Raw genomic sequence first — 18,829 nt, forward strand, 5'->3', positions numbered from 1 at the left:
AAAAAAAAAAAAAATCTAATGTACAGAATTATTAAATAGTCCTTTCCCCTAGCAGAGAAATATTTACACATGATGCAAAGCTCTGAAATGGAAAATACCAACCACTAATTAAAGGCACATTCACCAGGTCTCTTCCTGCAAACATAGAAAGAAAAACTCAGAACTAAATTGCAGCTTTTTATAATTTTTCATCTAAAGCATGCAATCCTGAAATTCTTTAGTTCTACTCTTAAAGGAAAACTGATACCAACCGGCAGGAACATCCTCCCTTTTTTTACCTGGAGGACATATAAAAAGTCAAAAGTGAATACATCAGATAATAATTTACTTCTTTGTGGAGTTATTGCTTTGATTTAATGGAGTTCAACTTATTCAGTAGGTTTGTTTTTGCATTTAAATGTTTCAATGCAGCACTTAAGGCCTAATTTTCATTGAACCTAATGGAAAAACCTCAGAGATTTTCTGTCCTGTAGCTTATATTTCTGTATGGATACATCATGAGTTTTGGTCAAATGCTCAGATTTTTAATGATCATGAATGCACCACCTCACCTTTATCATTATTCTATTGTCAGATAACAGTTAAAAACAAGTCACCAAACTACAAACTAAGGGGGTTGAATTATCATGTTAATCTGGATTGATTAATTGCAGACATTTTAGCACATTATTGTGTTTTTAATCATGTTAATCTCAATTTCATGTTGAACAATTCCTCCTGTGAAGTCCATCTGATGATCTGATGATACATGAATCCAATCTTTCAGAGACAAAGCCCCAAGTCTAAATAATTCAATTCCTTCTGCTTCATCGCAGTCTTTAAAATGGTCAGATTCACCAAGCAGGTTAAGGAAAACAATTAAATCTTTTATCTTTTCTACTGTCTTGCTGTTGTGATTCAATTACTGTATATAACCTATGTCGGGGTCGACAACCTTTAACAGTAAAAGAGCCATTTGGGCTTGTTTTCTACTGATCAATACCTAGAAGGAGCCGTATAATCTTACCCTAGCCTTAAAGAAATTTGGGTTTGCATTCATGACCTTCTTTTTTAATAATAAATATGAAATATTTCCTTGTCTATTTTTTTGCACAAACAAAAGCAAATATATAAAAAGAACCTAGCGTCTTTCAACATTCGATTTTTTAAAATTAATTTTCAAAATACAAGACGCTCTGTGCCAAACAGAATCATCTTAGTGCAGCTCTGAGCAGCTAGTAATCAATGTTGTGCAGCATAAGATAATATGTGATACTCATTTTTGATGAGGTAAAATAGAACACTCTAGACCTAAAAAAAAAATCAAATGTACAGAATTATTAAATAGTCCTTTCCCCTAGCAGAGAAATATTTACACATGATGCAAAGCTCTGTAATGGAAAATACCAACCATCAATTAAAGGCACATTCACCGGGTCTCTTCCTGCAAACATAGAAAGAAAAACTCAGAACTAAATTGCAGCTTTTTATAATTTTTCATCTAAAGCATGCAATCCTGAAATTCCTTAGTTCTACTCTTAAAGGAAAACTGATACCAACCGGCAGGAACATCCTCCCTTTTTTTACCTGGAATACATATAAAAGTCAAAAGTGAGTACATCAGATAATAATTTACTTCTTTGTGGAGTTATTGCTTTGATTTAATGGAGTTCAATTTATTCAGTAGGTTTGTTTTTGCATTTAAATGTTTCAATGCAGGACTTCTTTGAGAGAGGCTCCTTAGGGGCCAATAGAAAAACCTTACTACCAAATACAAAAGGCTGGAAAATAATTCCAAATGGGGAATAAGGAAAAGAGAGGACCAAAATAAATGCAAGATAACACATTTTGATGACCAAATATACAATCATTTCTTCTGTTTCAACTTTCTGTAGATGAACTTAAATATGATAGAGACAACTTACCGATGATTCCTTTTTTAAACAACACGAACAGAACTATGGCACCACCAATCAGGACCAAAAGTACGGGAACAACGATAGCGGCAATGGGGATGCTTTCATTTGGAGGAAGATGATGATCTAAAACAAAAATAACATTACATTTTTTGTATACATTGCTTATTCCTGAAATGTGTTGTTCATGCCACTAAATACATATTAAAGTGTAATTTACATAAAACTGTAATAAGGAAAAATAACCTCTATGCTTACATCTACTTCTAAATACACAGCTTTGGGTAAATCACTGCATGTTTGGCATATTTACAAAGGAAAACACAATCTAAGGAGAAGTCAGGGAGAGATAATATCTCTGTGTTCTAACCTCCATCCACAATGCAGGTTTAAGAATGTGTTTTAAGTCTCTTCCTGAAACTCCATCACATGTGCAGCGTCAACATTTGATGAAAGCTACATATCTTTCCAGCAACACCAATACTTTGTAAAGAAATTTATGAGAAAACGTAAATTCTTTTCTCACCCCACGAGTTCTCCACGTTCATGTTGGAAGCAGCATGAATGATCTGACAGCTGTAGGAGGCGGAGTCAGTCCTGAGAATCTCCACATGGTCTCTCCTTTGATGGGTGTCGTCGTCATTTGGTCGAACTCCAGAGGTCACCACTCCGTCTTCAATTGTGAGATTTCGGCCATTTCTTTTGATGTACATAATGATGTCTTTGGGATAAAATCCAGTGGCGAGGCACGTCAGAACAATGTTTGACTTTTCTCTAGCTTCTCTTGCAAACAGGTAAACTTCAGGTGCAGCTGGAACGAGACAATGTATAAGATATACATTTAAGCCAAGAAGTTTTCCCACGAGGCATAAGGTTTTACATATACGTACAGGCTTTTTTGAGCTGTGGTTGTGAATATTTCAGGAAGGTGCTCATCCATTCAATGCACTCCTTCTCCAGGTAACCCTTGGTGTAGTCTTTCAGAGCTGTGACTTCATCCCACTTCCTCTTGGTGGTGAGGGCTGCCTCCACTGGAGCCACCCAAACCTGATGCTCATCATCAAATCCCAGGAAGTCATCTCCATCATAATTGTACATGTCCACACCACGCACAAACTTGAGGTTACCATTTTCATCTTCTACACCTTCACATCCATGCATCCACTGGAGAATGTGAGTTTCTGAGGGAAACACGTGTTCATAGAATTAGACAAAAACACAAGAAGCCTCAAGTAGATTTACATGGATGATCTATCTCTTTAAATCTCACCATTAGTAGTTTGTCTCATCCGGTTGATCAGGATGTCGATGTTAACCTTGAACCACTGCTGCTTGCTCTGCCGGGACTGAGTTCCTTTATCCCAGTATTCCTGCTTGAGTTCCTCCTCCATCCAGTCCTGTTTGGGAATTTTCTTTTGAGTAGTGCTGTCATAGTAGTCGATCATTCTGTTGTCCAGCAGACCCATAGCAGTGAATTCATGGATTCCTGGGAGGTTCACAGGTTTGGAGAAGGCCGTGTAGATGTAGGTCAGGGAGTGTGTCTCTGGAAATGCAAAAAAGAAACACAATCATTTGTGGGCTTTGAAAAGGTGTAAAACACACAAGAATTTAACCAACTGTTTTGATTCAATGAGCTGAACAGCAGCAGTTTTCCTTATAGGAAAAATAAAGTACATGAGACAAAAAGAAAAGTAAAGAAATGCTAATGCTATAAAAAAAGAGGAGAGCCAAACCGTCGTCAGGAAATTCCCAGTATAGTCACTCAAATATTTTCTCCTAATGATAATAAACCGTTGGAATTATGACAAAAAGGAAGCAACAACTGCTGCAGTTCCTCCAGAGACCACTAGAGGTTTGGTTTCAGGATAGGGCAAATATCCATTTTAAAAAGTTTGATTTCACCTGAAAAATAAACTTATGACTATTGCTTGACCTTCAAAAACAGAGTTTCCTTTGTCCCAGCTTATCGGGTCTTTCTGGATTTCTATTTTAAAGCCTAATTTTCATTGAATCTAATGGAAAAACCTCAGAGATTATCTGTCCTGTAGCTTATATTTCTGTATGGATACGTCATGAGTTTTGGTCAAATGCTCAGATTTTTAATGGTCATGAATGCATCACCTCACCTTTATCATTATTCTATTGTCAGATAACAGTTAAAGTCACCAAACTACAAACTAAGGGGGTTGAATTATCATGTTAATCTGGATTAATTGCAGACATTTTAGTACATTATTGTGTTTTTAATGATGTTAATCTCAATTTCATGTTGAACAATTCCTCCTGTGAGGTCTATTGATGTCTGATGATGCACGAATCCAATCTGTCAGACAAAGCCCCAAGTCTAAATAATTCAATTCCTCCAGTTTCATCTGCTCGTGTCTCATTAGCTTCTTTTAATGTTCTCTTCTCTCTTTCTCTTCTGCTTCATCGCAGTCTTCAAAATGGTCGGATTCACCAAGCAGGTTAAGGAAAACAATGAAATCCCTCATATCTTTTCTACTGTCTTGCAATTGTGATTCAAATACTGACGGCAACCTTTAACAGTAAAAAAACCCTTGGGGATTGTTTTCTAACCTAGAAGGAGACACATAGTCATAACCTAGCCTGAAAGAAATTTGGGTTTGCATTCATGACCTTCTTTTTTTTAATAATAAATATGAAATATGTCTGTGTCTATTTTTGTTACAAACAAAAGCAAATATATAAAAAAGAACCTAGAATCTTTTAAAATTTGATTTTTTAAAATTTATTTTCAAAATAAAAGACGCTCTGGACAGCTAGTAACCAATGTTATGCAGCATAAGATAATATGTGCTTTGAACTCATAAAAGATCAAACTTTTTACCAAAGTTTTGCTTTGCATATAAAATCTGTTCATTCTGTAGGTAGCATTGAGCAAATAAGACGTCTTCAGATCAACAGGGATGTAAAAACCTACATTCATCAGTCATCAATTCATAAATTGAACTAATCTAAATTAAATAAATAGTAAATTAGGTAATCCCTACTTTAAAAGATTGCTTTTTTTTTTCTTTCATTTATTTATTTTATTTTGTTCGTTTTTCCCTCTTTGTCCTCAGCAGTCTTACACTGCTGGGTTTTGTTATTTTAGTTTGGGGTTTGGTAGTCTTAGTTTGTGGGCTTTGTTTATTTGTTTTCTTTAAGTAGTTTTGGTTTGGCAGCCATTAGCAGGGAGCTGCTGACTGTCAGTTGACATGGTTGGGTCAGCAGTCTCTCTGACGTATTTTACATTTGGCCAAGGATTCACCATGGAGAGATGCAGACCCCTGATTTAAGTCATTTACTTTGGTATTAATAAGAAGTTTGTGTTCAAAATCTTTTGTATTCAGAAAGGTTTTTGTACGGATTTTTGATGAGGTAAAATACAACACTCTGGATCTAATGGTTTTTTTTTTATTGTTTTAGATTGAAAATAATACCCACTAGTTGTAAGCAAGTAAAGGTTTGAAGTTCTTTTCAGTAAAAAAAACTTAGCCACTTATTTTTAAATTGTATTTTGATCTTTTACTGCCACAAAGTAACAAATTTCAATGAAAATACCTGAAAATAAATCTTTTCACAGCAATTATTGGGTTAAAATATTTTTAATTAAAACAGATTAATTAGATCAAAGTCACAATTACTTCATTGCACAAAAAAGTAATCACATTACAGCACTAATGAAAACAGTAAACAGGTTTTGGAATGTATTTGAGTCCATATTAGATCTAATAAATTTAAGAAAGACTACTACTATCTAGTTCACTTTACAAAAGGATTTTGTTAGGAACAATTCACAAAGGTGACGACATTTGACGCTTTTATTTATCCGTCAGGACTATCTCATTACATCCCATAACAAAAAGTAATCTATTTAAGAGTAGTCTACAACGGTTATACTTAGATTATACTCAAAGTGAGGCAGTTTAAGTTAAATTTACTTATATTTGCTATATTAGGTTAGTTAGTTAAGTTAAATTGTTCCAGTTTAGTCTGAAGAAGTATCCAGTTAGTATTCTTCCTACACTATGCAATCTACAGTACACTCGGAGTACTTATACTCAGATATGCTTTATTTACATAAAATTCAACAGGGTATTAACACACCTGAGCGTCAAACCTCCAGTTACAACAAATGTGATCAAATTTTTACAATTACAAAACAAATACAAACTCTTTCACTTTCACTTTTAAATGCAACTTTAAAAAAATATATTTTAAAAGTAACTTACCGCTGTTTGCGATGCTGAAAGTGAGGAACAAAACGAAAAAAGCGACTGGCAACATTTTGAAGCAAAAAGTGCCCGTTTGTCGCTCCTCTTCTCTCCCTCTGTTTTGTTTTTCACAGGAAAGTACCTTCTCTGCCTGCGTTTGCTTCCTGGTTCTTTACTGTAAGGGTGCGCCCGGGGCGGATCCTAACATGTTCATTATCTTTCATCACATTTTGTTGTATAAGCATGAAAAAAGAATTTTTTGAAAAGCAGAAATTAACCAGTTAAACATTGAAACTTCACACAAGTATATATATTTTTTTAACAAAAGATTTGGATTTTGATACAGATCATGTGGACGTATTTATATTTTTAAGATGTTTTGCTGTTGTAATGTGCACTAAAGCTGTTTTTTTAAAAGTTTTCTGAACAACATCAAAAATAATTCTCATAACAGTAAATATTTTTGGAACAACCATTTTTCTGTGACATGACCTTTATTGTGAAAAAAGAGAGCATAGAAACAGACTATTTTTATTATGGTGTCTTCTCAACAAAAGAGAAAAGTATGAAAAATATGATGAACATTAAAAATCAGAAATGTATTCCCGTCTTTAGGAGCAGGTCGAGTCGTGTGGGGACAAAACCAAACCTTTGTACCAAACCGGATTTACTGGTTTAAGCTTTGAGATGTCATGCGAGATAAAAATGTGATAGCTGGTCTGCTGACGCAACAGTTAAAGAAAAACAACAATGAACCTGTCCATCATGTACAATCAAACAAGTAAATAAATAACTTTAAAAATCTTTAAAATACATTTTTTTTGCAAAAATGTGTCTAAAAGTCCACACAAGCTTAATTTTCTTACACAAGTTTTGTTTTTAACTTTGCTTCGACATGAAATCAACACTTCTGCAATCTAGAGTTACACTGAAAGATCTGTGTGGTTTTTAGCATGCAGAGGTCAGCTGACACCAATTCTTCTTCTGCAAATGGAGAAGTGTAAACGAAAAAAGAGAAGCACCACAAACTAAAATGGAGATCTTGATATTCAAAACACAGAACTCTGCTGTAACGTCACAATTAACCATCAAGATCTCTTTCTTTCGTTTTTTTTTTAATGGATCCAAGCTGCTTTTGGGATAAAAGAAAGTCATATCTGAAGATAGTAAATTATTTTAGTAAAAATAATGACAAAAATATTAAAAATATACTCGTCTTACATGAAGACAACCTTTTTTAAATAATTAAACAACTCTTGGAGAGATTTTAAATATATCTTAATATTTTATAATTGCTCTAATATAGGCTCTAGTTCAAGCAGGACAGAAAAAAACATCCATACATGATAAAAATGATTTTTATTAAAGAATCAAATCCATCACTTTTAAGACAGAAACAGGAAAAGGGGGCCCTAAATACTCAAGCTCAAATGGGCCCCTTCAAAAAATCTTCTTCTTTCTTTTTTTAACAAGTTAAAAAAATAAAATAAGAGACATAAAAGCAGGAATACACTTTTTAAAATGTCATGAAACTGTGAGATAACAGACTGGCTGTTGAGCTTAAGCTAAAGATAAAGAATAATTTTAGCTTTTATTTCTCTGTATTGTAACTGTTGGTTTTAGTGTCATTAGAAATAAACATGGAGTGTAATATTTGCATACATGAATAGTTAAAAACATAATAATATTCAAAAATCTTCCTCAACAGTTTGGAAACATATATACAACCTGATGGTTTCTTTACCTGCTAAACTTAAGTTTTGCAACATGAATTTTTAAATGGAAACAACTTTGTAGATGTTGAAATCTGTAAAAATTAACTTTCAATAAGACATCATACATTTAAATAAACTCAAATAAAATTTAATGAATATTTACTGATGAAAACATCAATCCATCATCATTTTCAGATTTTTATCAACATGTAATCATTTGATTGTTACAAAAAATACATTACACATGTGCGTAATAGCATAAATTAAAAACATCAAGGACTTTACAACTATGTCCTTATTTACATGCAACTATATATTGAGAGGTTTGATACAAATTAATTAAAGTGCAAATCTTGACAAGATCAGTCAGACATTAATCAGCTGAAAACATTTAAAAAAAATCCACATTTCACATAATAACAATGAGCAAAATTATAATCAGAACAATATTTTTATCACAATTCACCCAATTTCAAAATAGCTTAATAGAATAATTGATCTAAATTGATCATAAAATGTTTTAAGGGTCATGGATGAAGCTAATCAAACACAAACGGGGTAAAAAATCTGCATTCATTAAAAGCCTTTACACCACAGTTATAAAGACATTTAGTAATAATGTAGGTTATGGTAACGGACGGAACAATAAAGATTTATTTTTTATTCATATAAATTTAGTTAAAATGTATCATTTCAGAAAATGAGAGCTTAAGTGCAGAGCAATGTTTAGTATATGTTTTTTTGTAACTATAACGTAAAGTTTTGCCAAATTTGGCATGAGGCTGTAACCATAATGTTTTTTAATCAATTGCTTTTCATTTACTAATGGTCCTTTTTTAAAATAAAAAATAAGCCAAGTATTCCAGTTGAATGTTTCACAATTTTAAGATTTACTTACTAAAATAATTATTCCTGGAACTTTAACTTTTCTGAACTTAAAGCAGCAGAGGACAAACATTACAGCATTTATTTTTGCAATATATAATCAATTTTTATATTAAATTAAATATTTTCGTGTTTGATAATTCTTTGTTGGCAAAAAAGGATTTAATCATAAATAGTTTGATAAAATAGGGTAGGAGGAGACTAACTTGAAGACAAAAAGTTTTTCGTTTCTGTTCAGTTCCTGTTTCCTGTTCTGGTTTGAGGCGCATTTGCTTCAGGAGTTTCACTCTTTCTGACTTGAAGTAGAGGAGTTGGTAGTGGAAGAATAGTCATCACCTGTAGAAGTAAACAGCAATATTATTTCATATTTAAAATACAATATATACACTAAAAAAATACTCTTTCAAATATCCTTTTCTCAAAAAAGCAGCAACTTCTATGAGGTCAACAGAGAGTTAACAGGAGACTCACCAACCGCAGAGTCTGAGCTGACTGATTGTTTGGAATCTGTGGAGGAAAAAACAGTTTAAACTTCCATTAAGCTGTATTTTTACCCATAGAGAATAAATCTTAATATTTGTCTACTTTTATATTTGCTTCTATATTTTCAATTTGAAAGACAACTTGCCCGCCAAGTATTATTTTAAATCAGCTTCCGTTTGTGACACTAACTTTATTTAGTCATTTTCCACATTTTACTCACACAATAAACATACATTTATCAATAAAAGAACATTTTAGCAGGAAAAAAGGTGTTTTCTTTTGCAGTTTTTACCATTTTGCAACATAGAATGAAAGTTTTCATAAAAAAACACAAGAAGAACAAATGTTTTTAACAAACTAATTTATATGTTTTGGATAAAAGAAAGAATTCAAAGTGAAATTCATAGATGTCTTTAAGCCCCAACAGTTTCTGTTCAGTTGAACACATGGAGGTACATCAGAGGTCTCCCCCAAAATATTTGAATTTTTAAGTGTATTGATGTTTTTCATAGAATTCAACTAAGTTGCAGTAATTTTTGTTTGTTTTTTTTACTAATGTGAATGTGTGTCACTGTAAAAGAGTAATCACAGTTAATAAAGTCTGAAAGTCTGATACACGTATTTCTGACTTTTTTGTCTCTCTTAATGTACCTTGTAGTTCTGTGCGCCTTACATGTGACAAAAGTTAAAAAACAGACAATTTTCCAGTGCGGTAAATTCTGTGTATTCACATGTTTCTTTCACTGCATCCCAGTTTTTTAAATTATTACATTCACGGGTTAAACCCACTTAAAAAAACAAAACAGAAAAAACAATATTTACTTGTAGGCACATGTTCAATGATATTTATAGATACCAACCAGTCAAGAGAGGTGCTTTCTCTGTGGTATTTGTTCCATCTGCAAACATAGACACAAAAGTCAGATTTTTGACACTTTTCTAAATACACAAATACATTTATGGTTATTCTGTGGTTGACCCTACCACAAAAACAAAGGACAGATTGAATTTATTTCACACAGGCTCTGAAAATTAGGTTTATTTTTTTAATATATAGATATTTTCTTCTAACAGATGTGAAATGTGTGTATAATCAGAAGTTTCTGTGGGTGGACTTCATTATAGTTCAGCGTTCTATGAGGGATGTTATACATTTATTATTTATTTATTTATTTCTATAGTGAGAAACATAATAATCATTTGCAACAGATACTCCAACGCCATTATTTCCAATATATAAAGAAAAAACAAGACTAAAGTGTTATTTTTATCAGCTTTTCACACATTTTTGTCCCTCAAATTAAGATAAGATTTAATTTTATATTTTTGTCATTTTTATTTTTCTTATGTTTCACAATTTTTTAAACATCAAATTCTATAGTAATTTAGTAGAAGTGAAGATTATTTAGTGCACATCTGTTACATTTTAAACTTGTAAGTTTTCTAGAAATCAAAAATACAAGAATAAATGAATCATTTATTAAAAGATTTTATCTTCTTTAGAAGAGAAGTAGAAATAACTTTAGCTAAAATGTGGCAGTGATAACCACTCCTACTCCGCCTAAAACACTAAATACTTTTAGTGGTGAAATTGTGTATTTATGAATATTTGTAATGAGAGCAATACTAACCTTCTGGAGCAGGTTTGTCATCCTCATCATTACTTTCATCTGCAAATACATAAAGAAAAATTACATCTAAATTGTTACTTTTATCACCTTTTTAACATATTTTTATTCTCTGATTGTGTCATAATTTAACAATTTTATATTTTTTACTTATAATTTACAGTTTTACCAATCTTAAAAAGTATTTTGTCAGTACTGTTTTTTAATAAAAAAAAGTAAAGAACATCTAATGCATATCTGCCTTCAAGTATTACTTGGAAATTTTTAGGTTTTCTTGAAATCAATGCAATACAGTTAAAAAAAATATCTATAATTAAACAATCTCTTTGATACCTTTCAGATGGGAAATAGACAAGATATTTGTTTTAATAGGAAAGTAAATATTACTCCAACTCTGTTAAAATAAAATGAATATAAACTAAAACAAATACAAGAAAAAAAACACCTTTTTTATAAGGACAAAAGAAAACCTTTACCACACACAAGGACATGAACCCATTTTAAGAAACATGTGCCTACAAGGAAATAAATTCACTTGTAGGCACATGTTCTGAGAGGTCTATTGATACCAACCGAGAGGTGGAGGCGTGGAAGATACAGACGTGGAAGATACAGATGTGGAAGATGCAACCTGGAGAGGTACAACCTGGATGGCAGGTATTCCATCTGCAAATAGAAACAAAATTCAGACTTTTGACACTTTTCCTAAAGTACATTCATGCATTTGCAGTTATTCTGTGGTTTAGTCCATCACAAAAACAACGTTGTAAAGCAGAATGGAAAACTGCATCTATTTCATATATTCTCAAAGGTCAAATTAAAGTTGATACCAACCTCCAGCAGCACAATTGGCACACTTTTTGCAAATTGAAAATACAAAGAAAAAGTCCAAATTGAATAGATTAGTTTACAATGTACTTATTTGTTAAACTATTTTCATTTAGCACGGTAACACGGTCTTATTTCTGGAGTATGTTTGCTTTAGGGTTTTGTTCTGGCAAGAATCTGGGCATACAAGACACACAATAAAAATATACATATAACAGAGACAATATACCAACATTTTAGTTAGACAACATACCAAAATATTATTTAAAAAAAAAAGTATAACTTAAAAAAATATTGTCTCAGTACTGTCAGTAATGTGTTATCTGGAAGGCATAATGGTGTTAAAACATGCAACATTCTACAAAATCACTGATTCTAGACAAGGGCACATGTTTTTAATATGGTTTAGAAAACTTACGTGAGATTACACGATGACGAAAACGTAGAACTACAATTCCAACAAGAAGACCAACTCCAACAACTACGCCAAGGAACAGTGCAACATCAGGATTAATGAAGTTGTTTCCATCAGGAGGAAGGTGATGATCTAAAACATAAATATTATTCACAATAGTATTTAATGGATTTTCCATTTTTTAGACAGAACTTAAATGTGTTGTACATGTTACTAAATACATGTTATTTAGAAATGACTTAGATCTTCAGTCTACACTTTTAAAACACCTACTTCATAAGATTTTTTAATTTTTTGTTTTTTTGCTTCATGAGACCTAAATACAAAGTTCACAGCTTCGCCTGCACATTTAGCATATTTACAAAGAGAAACACAAACTGAAAAGTCAAAGTGAAATATGAACTCTGACTATAATGAAAGTAAGATGTTTTCTGAAATAACAATGACTTTATAGTAGTTCACTTTCGGCTTATCCCTTTCGGGGTCGCCACAGCGTAACAGCACCCACTGTTTGGCATCAGTGATTTGGCAGAGTTTTTACGCCGGATGCCCTTCCTGACACAACCCTGTACTTGAGGGACACAGGGACCCAGTTAGGCAGCAGCGTCAAGGGTCTTGCCTAAGGACCCAATCTGGGTGGGGATCAGTGGACAACCCTGGGAATTGAACCTAGGGCTCCTCTCCTGCGTGCCAGCCCTTCACCTAGCCCAGTGAGCCACCCAGCTGCTAAATAACAATGACTTTGTAACAAACATAATTAAAATGAGAAATATTTTCTGCATTGTCAGTCACTCCACAATATAATTCATTATAATACATAATAAAGAAGAAAAAAAAATCATATTGTAAGTCGAACTAGAGTATAAGTTTGAGGTGAAGGTTATTTAACAAAGTATGGGACTAAAAATTGACATTTCATCATGAAAGATAATTTTATGATGCCTCATAATAAAGGAATAGATAACAGTAACAGACTGAATGCAGACTTTGAAAAAAAAAGTTAAATTCATTTCTATGATTCCATTTAAAAAATACTTCAATAGAAACCAGATTCAGGGCCCTCTATTTAATTCATCTTAAGTATTTATTTATATATTTTCACTTAAATTGGAATTCCAGCTCATAAAGGTTGTAAATGCACAAACCTACAGTGCCCTCTAGAGGCTGTTGGTGGAAATATAACATTTCTGTGGGCCTTTTTGTGTTTTAAAAAATCCCACAAATCACACCTGAATATAAGTTACACCCCCGGTTAACTTATGCAAAAGAAACCACGACTTATACTCTGAAAAATACAGTAATCTTTAAAAGGTTTCTCACCCCATGACCTCTCAACGTTCATGTTGGAAGCAGCATGAATGATCTGACAGCTGTAATTGGCGACGTCAGTCCTGAGGATCTCCACATGGTCTCTCCTTTGATGGGTGTCGTCTTCATTCGGTCGAACTCCAGAGGTCACCACTCCATCTTCTATTGTGAGAATGCGGCCATTTCTTTTGATGTTCATAATGATGTCTTTGGGATAAAATCCAGTGGCGAGGCACGTCAGAACAATGTTTGACTTTTCTCTAGCTTCTCTTGCAAACAGGTAAACTTCAGGTGCAGCTGGAACGAAAATGTGAAGTGATGTGAGCAGAAACCTGGATTTAGAGCTATATTTAATATATTTTTATAAAAAGGGAATCACATTTTAATGTGGATGTAGAATCATACATAATCATATATAATAGGGGTGTCAAACTCAGTCACACAAGGGGCCAAAATCCAAAACACACCTTAGGTCGCAGACCAAACGGGAAATAGATTAATTAAACATACTAGAACAAAACTTTCAAAACTTTAAAACTGTAACATTTTAAGATAATTGTGAACTAGATATATAGCATTATTTACGATAATGCTAGTGTGAATGCTGTAAGCTGAATTTGTCCACTGAAGATGCTGAAATTGATAGCCAGCTAAAATATTTGCTAAATGCCAAATCAGCCTAAAAACCAAACAAACAACAACAAAAAAAACCTTAGGTTAGCCAAAAACAGCTAGCATGTAGCAGAAAAATAGCTAAACTCCAAACAGCCTAAAAATGGAAAAAAAGCCTAAATTAGCCAAAACAGCTAGCATGTAGCTAAGATATTAGCTAAACTTCAAAATGGCCTAATAAAATCTTTGCAAAAGCCAAAATAGTCCAAAAAGCTAGCAGAATGCCATTTTTGAAAACTTTAAAACCGTAACTTTACAACATAATTAAGAATAATAACAGACAGGAATATTATTCCAGAATAAATCAACTTAAAATTTAAATAACTTTCAATATTTCACTCTCTTTAAAATATATTTTGTCAAAATTATACAAGTTACAAATGAGCGCAAGGTAACATCGGACCTTTAATAACCAAAAAATAAAATGATCTGGAGGGCCGGATCCGGCCCCCGGGCCTTAACTTTGACACGTGGTATATAGGGATTCTCTATAAAAGGAATTTAATCATAGAACTACAACAAAAAAATAAAAAATAAAAGTGAAATCTGTCAAAAATCTAAATAAAATACATATATATTTCCTGTGTCCAAAATGTTTTGCAGATCAAAGCTTTGATAAGTGAACAACTTTTGGTCAAACTTTTAATAGGTGTTTATTTAATGACATCTTTAATGTCATCTTTCCATTTTTATTTAGACAAAAAATGCTATGTATTTTTGTTTCAATCACTATTCTGCCCTGAAATGCCTCCATGCTGCTATTTTTACTTGGTTTTGACAGCAAAGTCAAAATGAAATTTACAGAAATAAATATTTTTTCTAATAAATATACTCCATGGCTGATCTCTTCATTCAACCATACGATCTTTTTTATGTCTATAATAAAACCACATCATGTTTTTGTACGTACAGGCATTTCTTAGCTGTTTTTGTGAATAACTCAGGAAGGTGCTCATCCATTCCATGCACTCCTTCTCCAGGTAACCCTTGGTGTAGTCTTTCAGAGCTGTGACTTCATCCCACTTCCTCTTGGTTTGGAGTGCTGCATCAGCTGCAGCCACCCAAACTTGATGCTCATCATCAAATCCCAGGAAGTCATCTCCGTCATAATTGTACATGTCCACGCCACGCACAAACTTAAGGTTACCATTTTCATCTTTTACACCTTCACATCCATGCATCCACTGGAGAACGTGAGTTTCTGAGGGAAAGAAGTTGTGGAATCAAGTTGTAATGACAAAAATGTCAAGTAAACATGACAAACACAATCTTGTTTTCCCTTCAACTCTCACCATTAGCAGTTTGTCTCATTCGGTTGATCAGGATGTCGATGTTGACCTTGAACCACTGCTGCTTGCTCTGCCGGGACTGAGTTCCTTTATCCCAGTATTCCTGCTGGAGTCGCTCCTTCATCCAGTCTTGCTTAGGAATTTTCTTTTGAATAGTGCTGTCATAGTAATCGATCATTCTGTTGTCCAGCAGACCCATAGCAGTGAATTCATGGATGCCTGAGAGGTTCACAGGTTTGGAGAAGGCCGTGTAGATGTAGGTCAGGGAGTGTGTCTCTGGAAATGAAACAAGAACAGAAACACAAACATTATGGTCATTCAGAAAGCTCTAAAACACACAAGAAATCCAAAATCTGTGCTGTTTGTATGCTATTGAAATAGGAAATTCTTATCTTTGTTGAACTCCTGTTTTAAGAAAATAGTCTTGATACACTTTATTAAGTGCCATGTATCTTAAATATTGACAGTTAATTTCATTTATTTGATCTGAAAATTATACATTTTTCTATAAATTTTGATCACTCCTTCTGAATTCATTCTCATAATTCTAAACAGATGTTGATCTCTTTTAATTATAGCTGATAAAAATATGGAGAGAAACACATTTAGAACCTCAGTTAACACTATTACATTCTATAAAACTTTTTTTTCATATGGGATATAATAAAAATTATCACCAATCAGTCCGCCTTCGATGTCCTGGATATCCACGATTGTTCTTTCTGACTTAAACTTTCTTAAACAAATAACAAACTTGGATAAAACGCACAGTTTATGTTCTGTTCTCTTTGAAAAAAAATGTTTTAAAAGAAACTTACCGCTGTTTACATGGTCAAAAGGGACTAAAGAAAGAAAAACAGCGACGACCAACATTCTGAAGTAAAGAAGTCTGTTTGTCTTCTCACCGTCTGGTGTGTTTATGATCTAGAGTGAAAGTCCCTTCTCTGTTTTCATCCTGGTTCTTCAGGATACAGTAAAGGGCGTCTCAATGTCAACAGTTTCAAGCCTTATCATGTTACATTAAAAAAAGAAAAAAAATAAATTTCTAAAGAGCAGAATTTAAACAAATTCAATGTCATGCTTTGACTTTTAGAAGTGGAATTAAAATTCAAGTATTGCTGAGATTTAAAAAGAAAAAAATTAACTTTTCTGTGACGTTTGCAGCTCAAGTAGGATTTAAGCTCATGTTAGATCAAGCAACATGTTTCCACTTCTCACCACTTTTATCTCAGTTTTTCCAGATTTTGCTATGTAATTTTAAATTTCAAAACCATGATTTAAACCGGATTAAGCTTCCATGCAGCACATCCTGGTAAACCAGGTAAACTTTTGTTGTTAGTTTCAATAAAACCTGGTTATATGTAAACATAGGAGTGGCTAGACTCCTCTGTTGAAGACAAACACACATTTCGAGTTTTCATTTATATGAATACAACTCAGAGTACAAAAACATGACATATCTTTCATTACAGGGACAAAGAACACTAAAGAACAAATAATCTATTAAATATAAAACAGCAGAAATCAATGCAATATTTATGCTAAATTACACTTTCATTAAAGAATCCTAAAAGTTCCCATGAAGTCACATTGAAAAATTGTGTTTTTTTTTTTTTTTAGCAAACCAGAAACCAGAGGTCACCTGATACAGACTCTTCCTCTGCATAAATGAAACTACAAACTAAAATGTTAATAAAATAATTATTCAAAATGCTTTACTCTGCTGCCACGATGAAATCTAAAGTCCATCAAGATTTTCTTTCTTTTCAACTTCTCAGAGTTTCTTTGGAGAGAAAAAGTAGCCCTATCTGAAGTTAGTAAATAAATAAGGATGAAACTACTGAAAATACACTTGTTTTATATGAAGATAATCAATTTTATAGTTTAAAATGACGTTTGTAAGTTAAATCTCTTATTCAACTTGCAGTTTTATTGCTCAACAGAGAGTTTTAGTGGGACAGAAAAAAACATCTAACCAATGTGGTAAAAAATATTGTTTTAAAAGAACCAAATCCATCACCTTTAAGACAGAAAGAAGACCCCTGAAGGGACCCTTCGAAAACATATTCACATTTTATTTTAGTTATTTGTAAGAAGTTAAACAAAGTAAGTAATGTAAGATGTGAAATGAGAAAAAAACACACTTGACCTGTAGTTGTTTTCTTAGAAATAAACACAAAAATATACATACTTTTAAAAATATTATACGTTTTATTATGTAAGACTTTAAAGACAAAAAATATTACAAGATATAAAAATAAATATCTGAAATTGAGTGAGAAAAAGTAAAAGCCTTATACATTCGCACCCCTATGTCCTGGACCAAATGTATTATTACACCCTCTCCCTATAATAGCCCCCTCTCTAATAAGTACACTTTAAGATACCAACATACATGCGCATTATTACACATATAAATTTACACATGAATATATAAAATATACACACATTTTACACATATCTACAAACACCCATTTAGCTCTATTTCAATCCTATTCCCAAACACATCAAGCGCACACCATAATATTTGAGTTTATTTATGCTCTATATATGTAGATATTTATCAATAAATCATGTTTCTATGTTTATCATCTTAAGCTCATTAATATGTGCAAATGATCTAAAGTGTAAACTGGTTCTACTAATCACTCGATACAAAAACATTTTTAAGATCACGACAATTCAAGAAGCAAAACAAACATAAAAATTACATTGCATTACATTCTAGAAAACAAATTAAATAATTCAAGAAACCAAAACGTAAACAAAAAACAGAAAGTAAACCAAAGTACATTTCAGAAAAACAAAATTAAATGTTAAAAAATAAAATCCGGAAAAGGTTAGTACTAAGGATTATCACTGATGGGATGATGATATCAACTATTGCTTTATGCTAAATAACGTTTTGGTTGAAATGATTGGTAAACATCATCATCCAATCAGTGATGTGCCATAGTACCTACCTTTTCCATTTTCTGTAAAAAAGAAAAAATCATTTGGGAAATCAAAATGAAATGCAAAACGAGACCATAGACAATTAAACACAAAACTAACTTTTTGTGTAGTTGAAGCTAACAGGCTGAACAAGGAGATCAGAGATGCAGCCAAAAGCTCTGTATGATCCTGGATGAGCTGCAGAGCTCTGCAGCTCAGGTGCAAGAATCTGTCCAATTATCAGTCGTGTACGGCATAAATCTGGGCTTTGTGGACGAATTGCTAACCGAAAGTCAATTATTATATTTTGGACTGATTTTAGTCACATTTTAAGAATCAATACCGGCTGTTTGTTCTTGTTTTCCCTCCAAATATAAGTAATCAAATATGTAACTTGAGAATGTGAAACCTTCAGTGCAGGTCAATGTTCAATTTTAACTAAAATGTGCAAAAATTGTCAAGTTAGAGAGATTTTATTTTCCATTAAAATAAACATTTTAGGGTTTTTTCCAAAAAAAATAAAATATCTTAGCATTACTTTTTAATTGATTTCTCCAGCA

At 32.6% G+C, this 18,829-nt stretch overlaps 2 protein-coding genes across 4 annotated transcripts; both read right to left on the minus strand.

Annotated features, from left to right (window-relative positions):
• Positions 1–6: 6 nt before the first annotated feature.
• Positions 7–6,287, minus strand: LOC112162437 (H-2 class I histocompatibility antigen, L-D alpha chain). 3 transcript variants are annotated; one of them, XM_024298224.2, is made up of 9 exons: positions 6,131–6,287; positions 3,166–3,438; positions 2,786–3,076; positions 2,422–2,706; positions 1,905–2,021; positions 1,540–1,566; positions 1,391–1,423; positions 252–278; positions 7–135 (listed from the first exon to the last, which is right to left on the minus strand). In XM_024298224.2, exons 1-9 carry the CDS (start codon positions 6,183–6,185, stop codon positions 32–34), a joined length of 1,212 nt encoding a protein of 403 aa, XP_024153992.2. In that variant the 5' UTR covers positions 6,186–6,287; the 3' UTR covers positions 7–31. The 3 variants fall into 3 exon arrangements, with proteins under 3 accessions (XP_024153992.2, XP_036070057.1, XP_036070058.1); XM_036214164.1 differs by lacking the exon at positions 252–278; XM_036214165.1 differs by lacking the exons at positions 252–278; positions 1,391–1,423.
• Positions 6,288–7,522: 1,235 nt separating this feature from the next.
• On the minus strand, positions 7,523–18,783 carry LOC112162566 (class I histocompatibility antigen, F10 alpha chain). Its single transcript, XM_024298375.2, has 10 exons — positions 16,154–18,783; positions 15,339–15,611; positions 14,957–15,247; positions 13,387–13,671; positions 12,070–12,198; positions 11,397–11,489; positions 10,827–10,865; positions 10,056–10,094; positions 9,184–9,219; positions 7,523–9,048 (listed from the first exon to the last, which is right to left on the minus strand). The coding sequence occupies exons 1-10, from the start codon at positions 16,206–16,208 to the stop codon at positions 8,996–8,998; spliced, it is 1,293 nt and encodes a 430-aa protein (XP_024154143.1). The 5' UTR covers positions 16,209–18,783; the 3' UTR covers positions 7,523–8,995.
• Positions 18,784–18,829: the final 46 nt, after the last annotated feature.

The sequence above is a fragment of the Oryzias melastigma genome, linkage group LG11, assembly GCF_002922805.2.
Source record: "Oryzias melastigma strain HK-1 linkage group LG11, ASM292280v2, whole genome shotgun sequence".
NCBI lineage: Eukaryota > Metazoa > Chordata > Actinopteri > Beloniformes > Adrianichthyidae > Oryzias > Oryzias melastigma.

What these genes read in the sequence shown, in the direction of transcription:
- LOC112162437 (XM_024298224.2), bottom strand. Translation starts at nt 6,185, where the DNA reads ATGTTGCCAGTCGCTTTTTTCGTTTTGTTCCTCACTTTCAGCATCGCA. An exon ending in GAATGTGCCTTTAATTGATG is followed by an intron (nt 279 to 1,390) that starts GTTGGTATTTTC and finishes TATGTCCTCCAG; the next exon opens with GTAAAAAAAGGGAGGATGTT. An exon ending in AAGGGAGGATGTTCCTGCCG is followed by an intron (nt 136 to 251) that starts GTTGGTATCAGT and finishes CTATGTTTGCAG; the next exon opens with GAAGAGACCTGGTGAATGTG.
- LOC112162566 (XM_024298375.2), bottom strand. Translation starts at nt 16,208, where the DNA reads ATGTTGGTCGTCGCTGTTTTTCTTTCTTTAGTCCCTTTTGACCATGTA. An exon ending in TTTTGACCATGTAAACAGCG is followed by an intron (nt 15,612 to 16,153) that starts GTAAGTTTCTTT and finishes TTTCATTTCCAG; the next exon opens with AGACACACTCCCTGACCTAC. An exon ending in AATGAGACAAACTGCTAATG is followed by an intron (nt 15,248 to 15,338) that starts GTGAGAGTTGAA and finishes TCTTTCCCTCAG; the next exon opens with AAACTCACGTTCTCCAGTGG.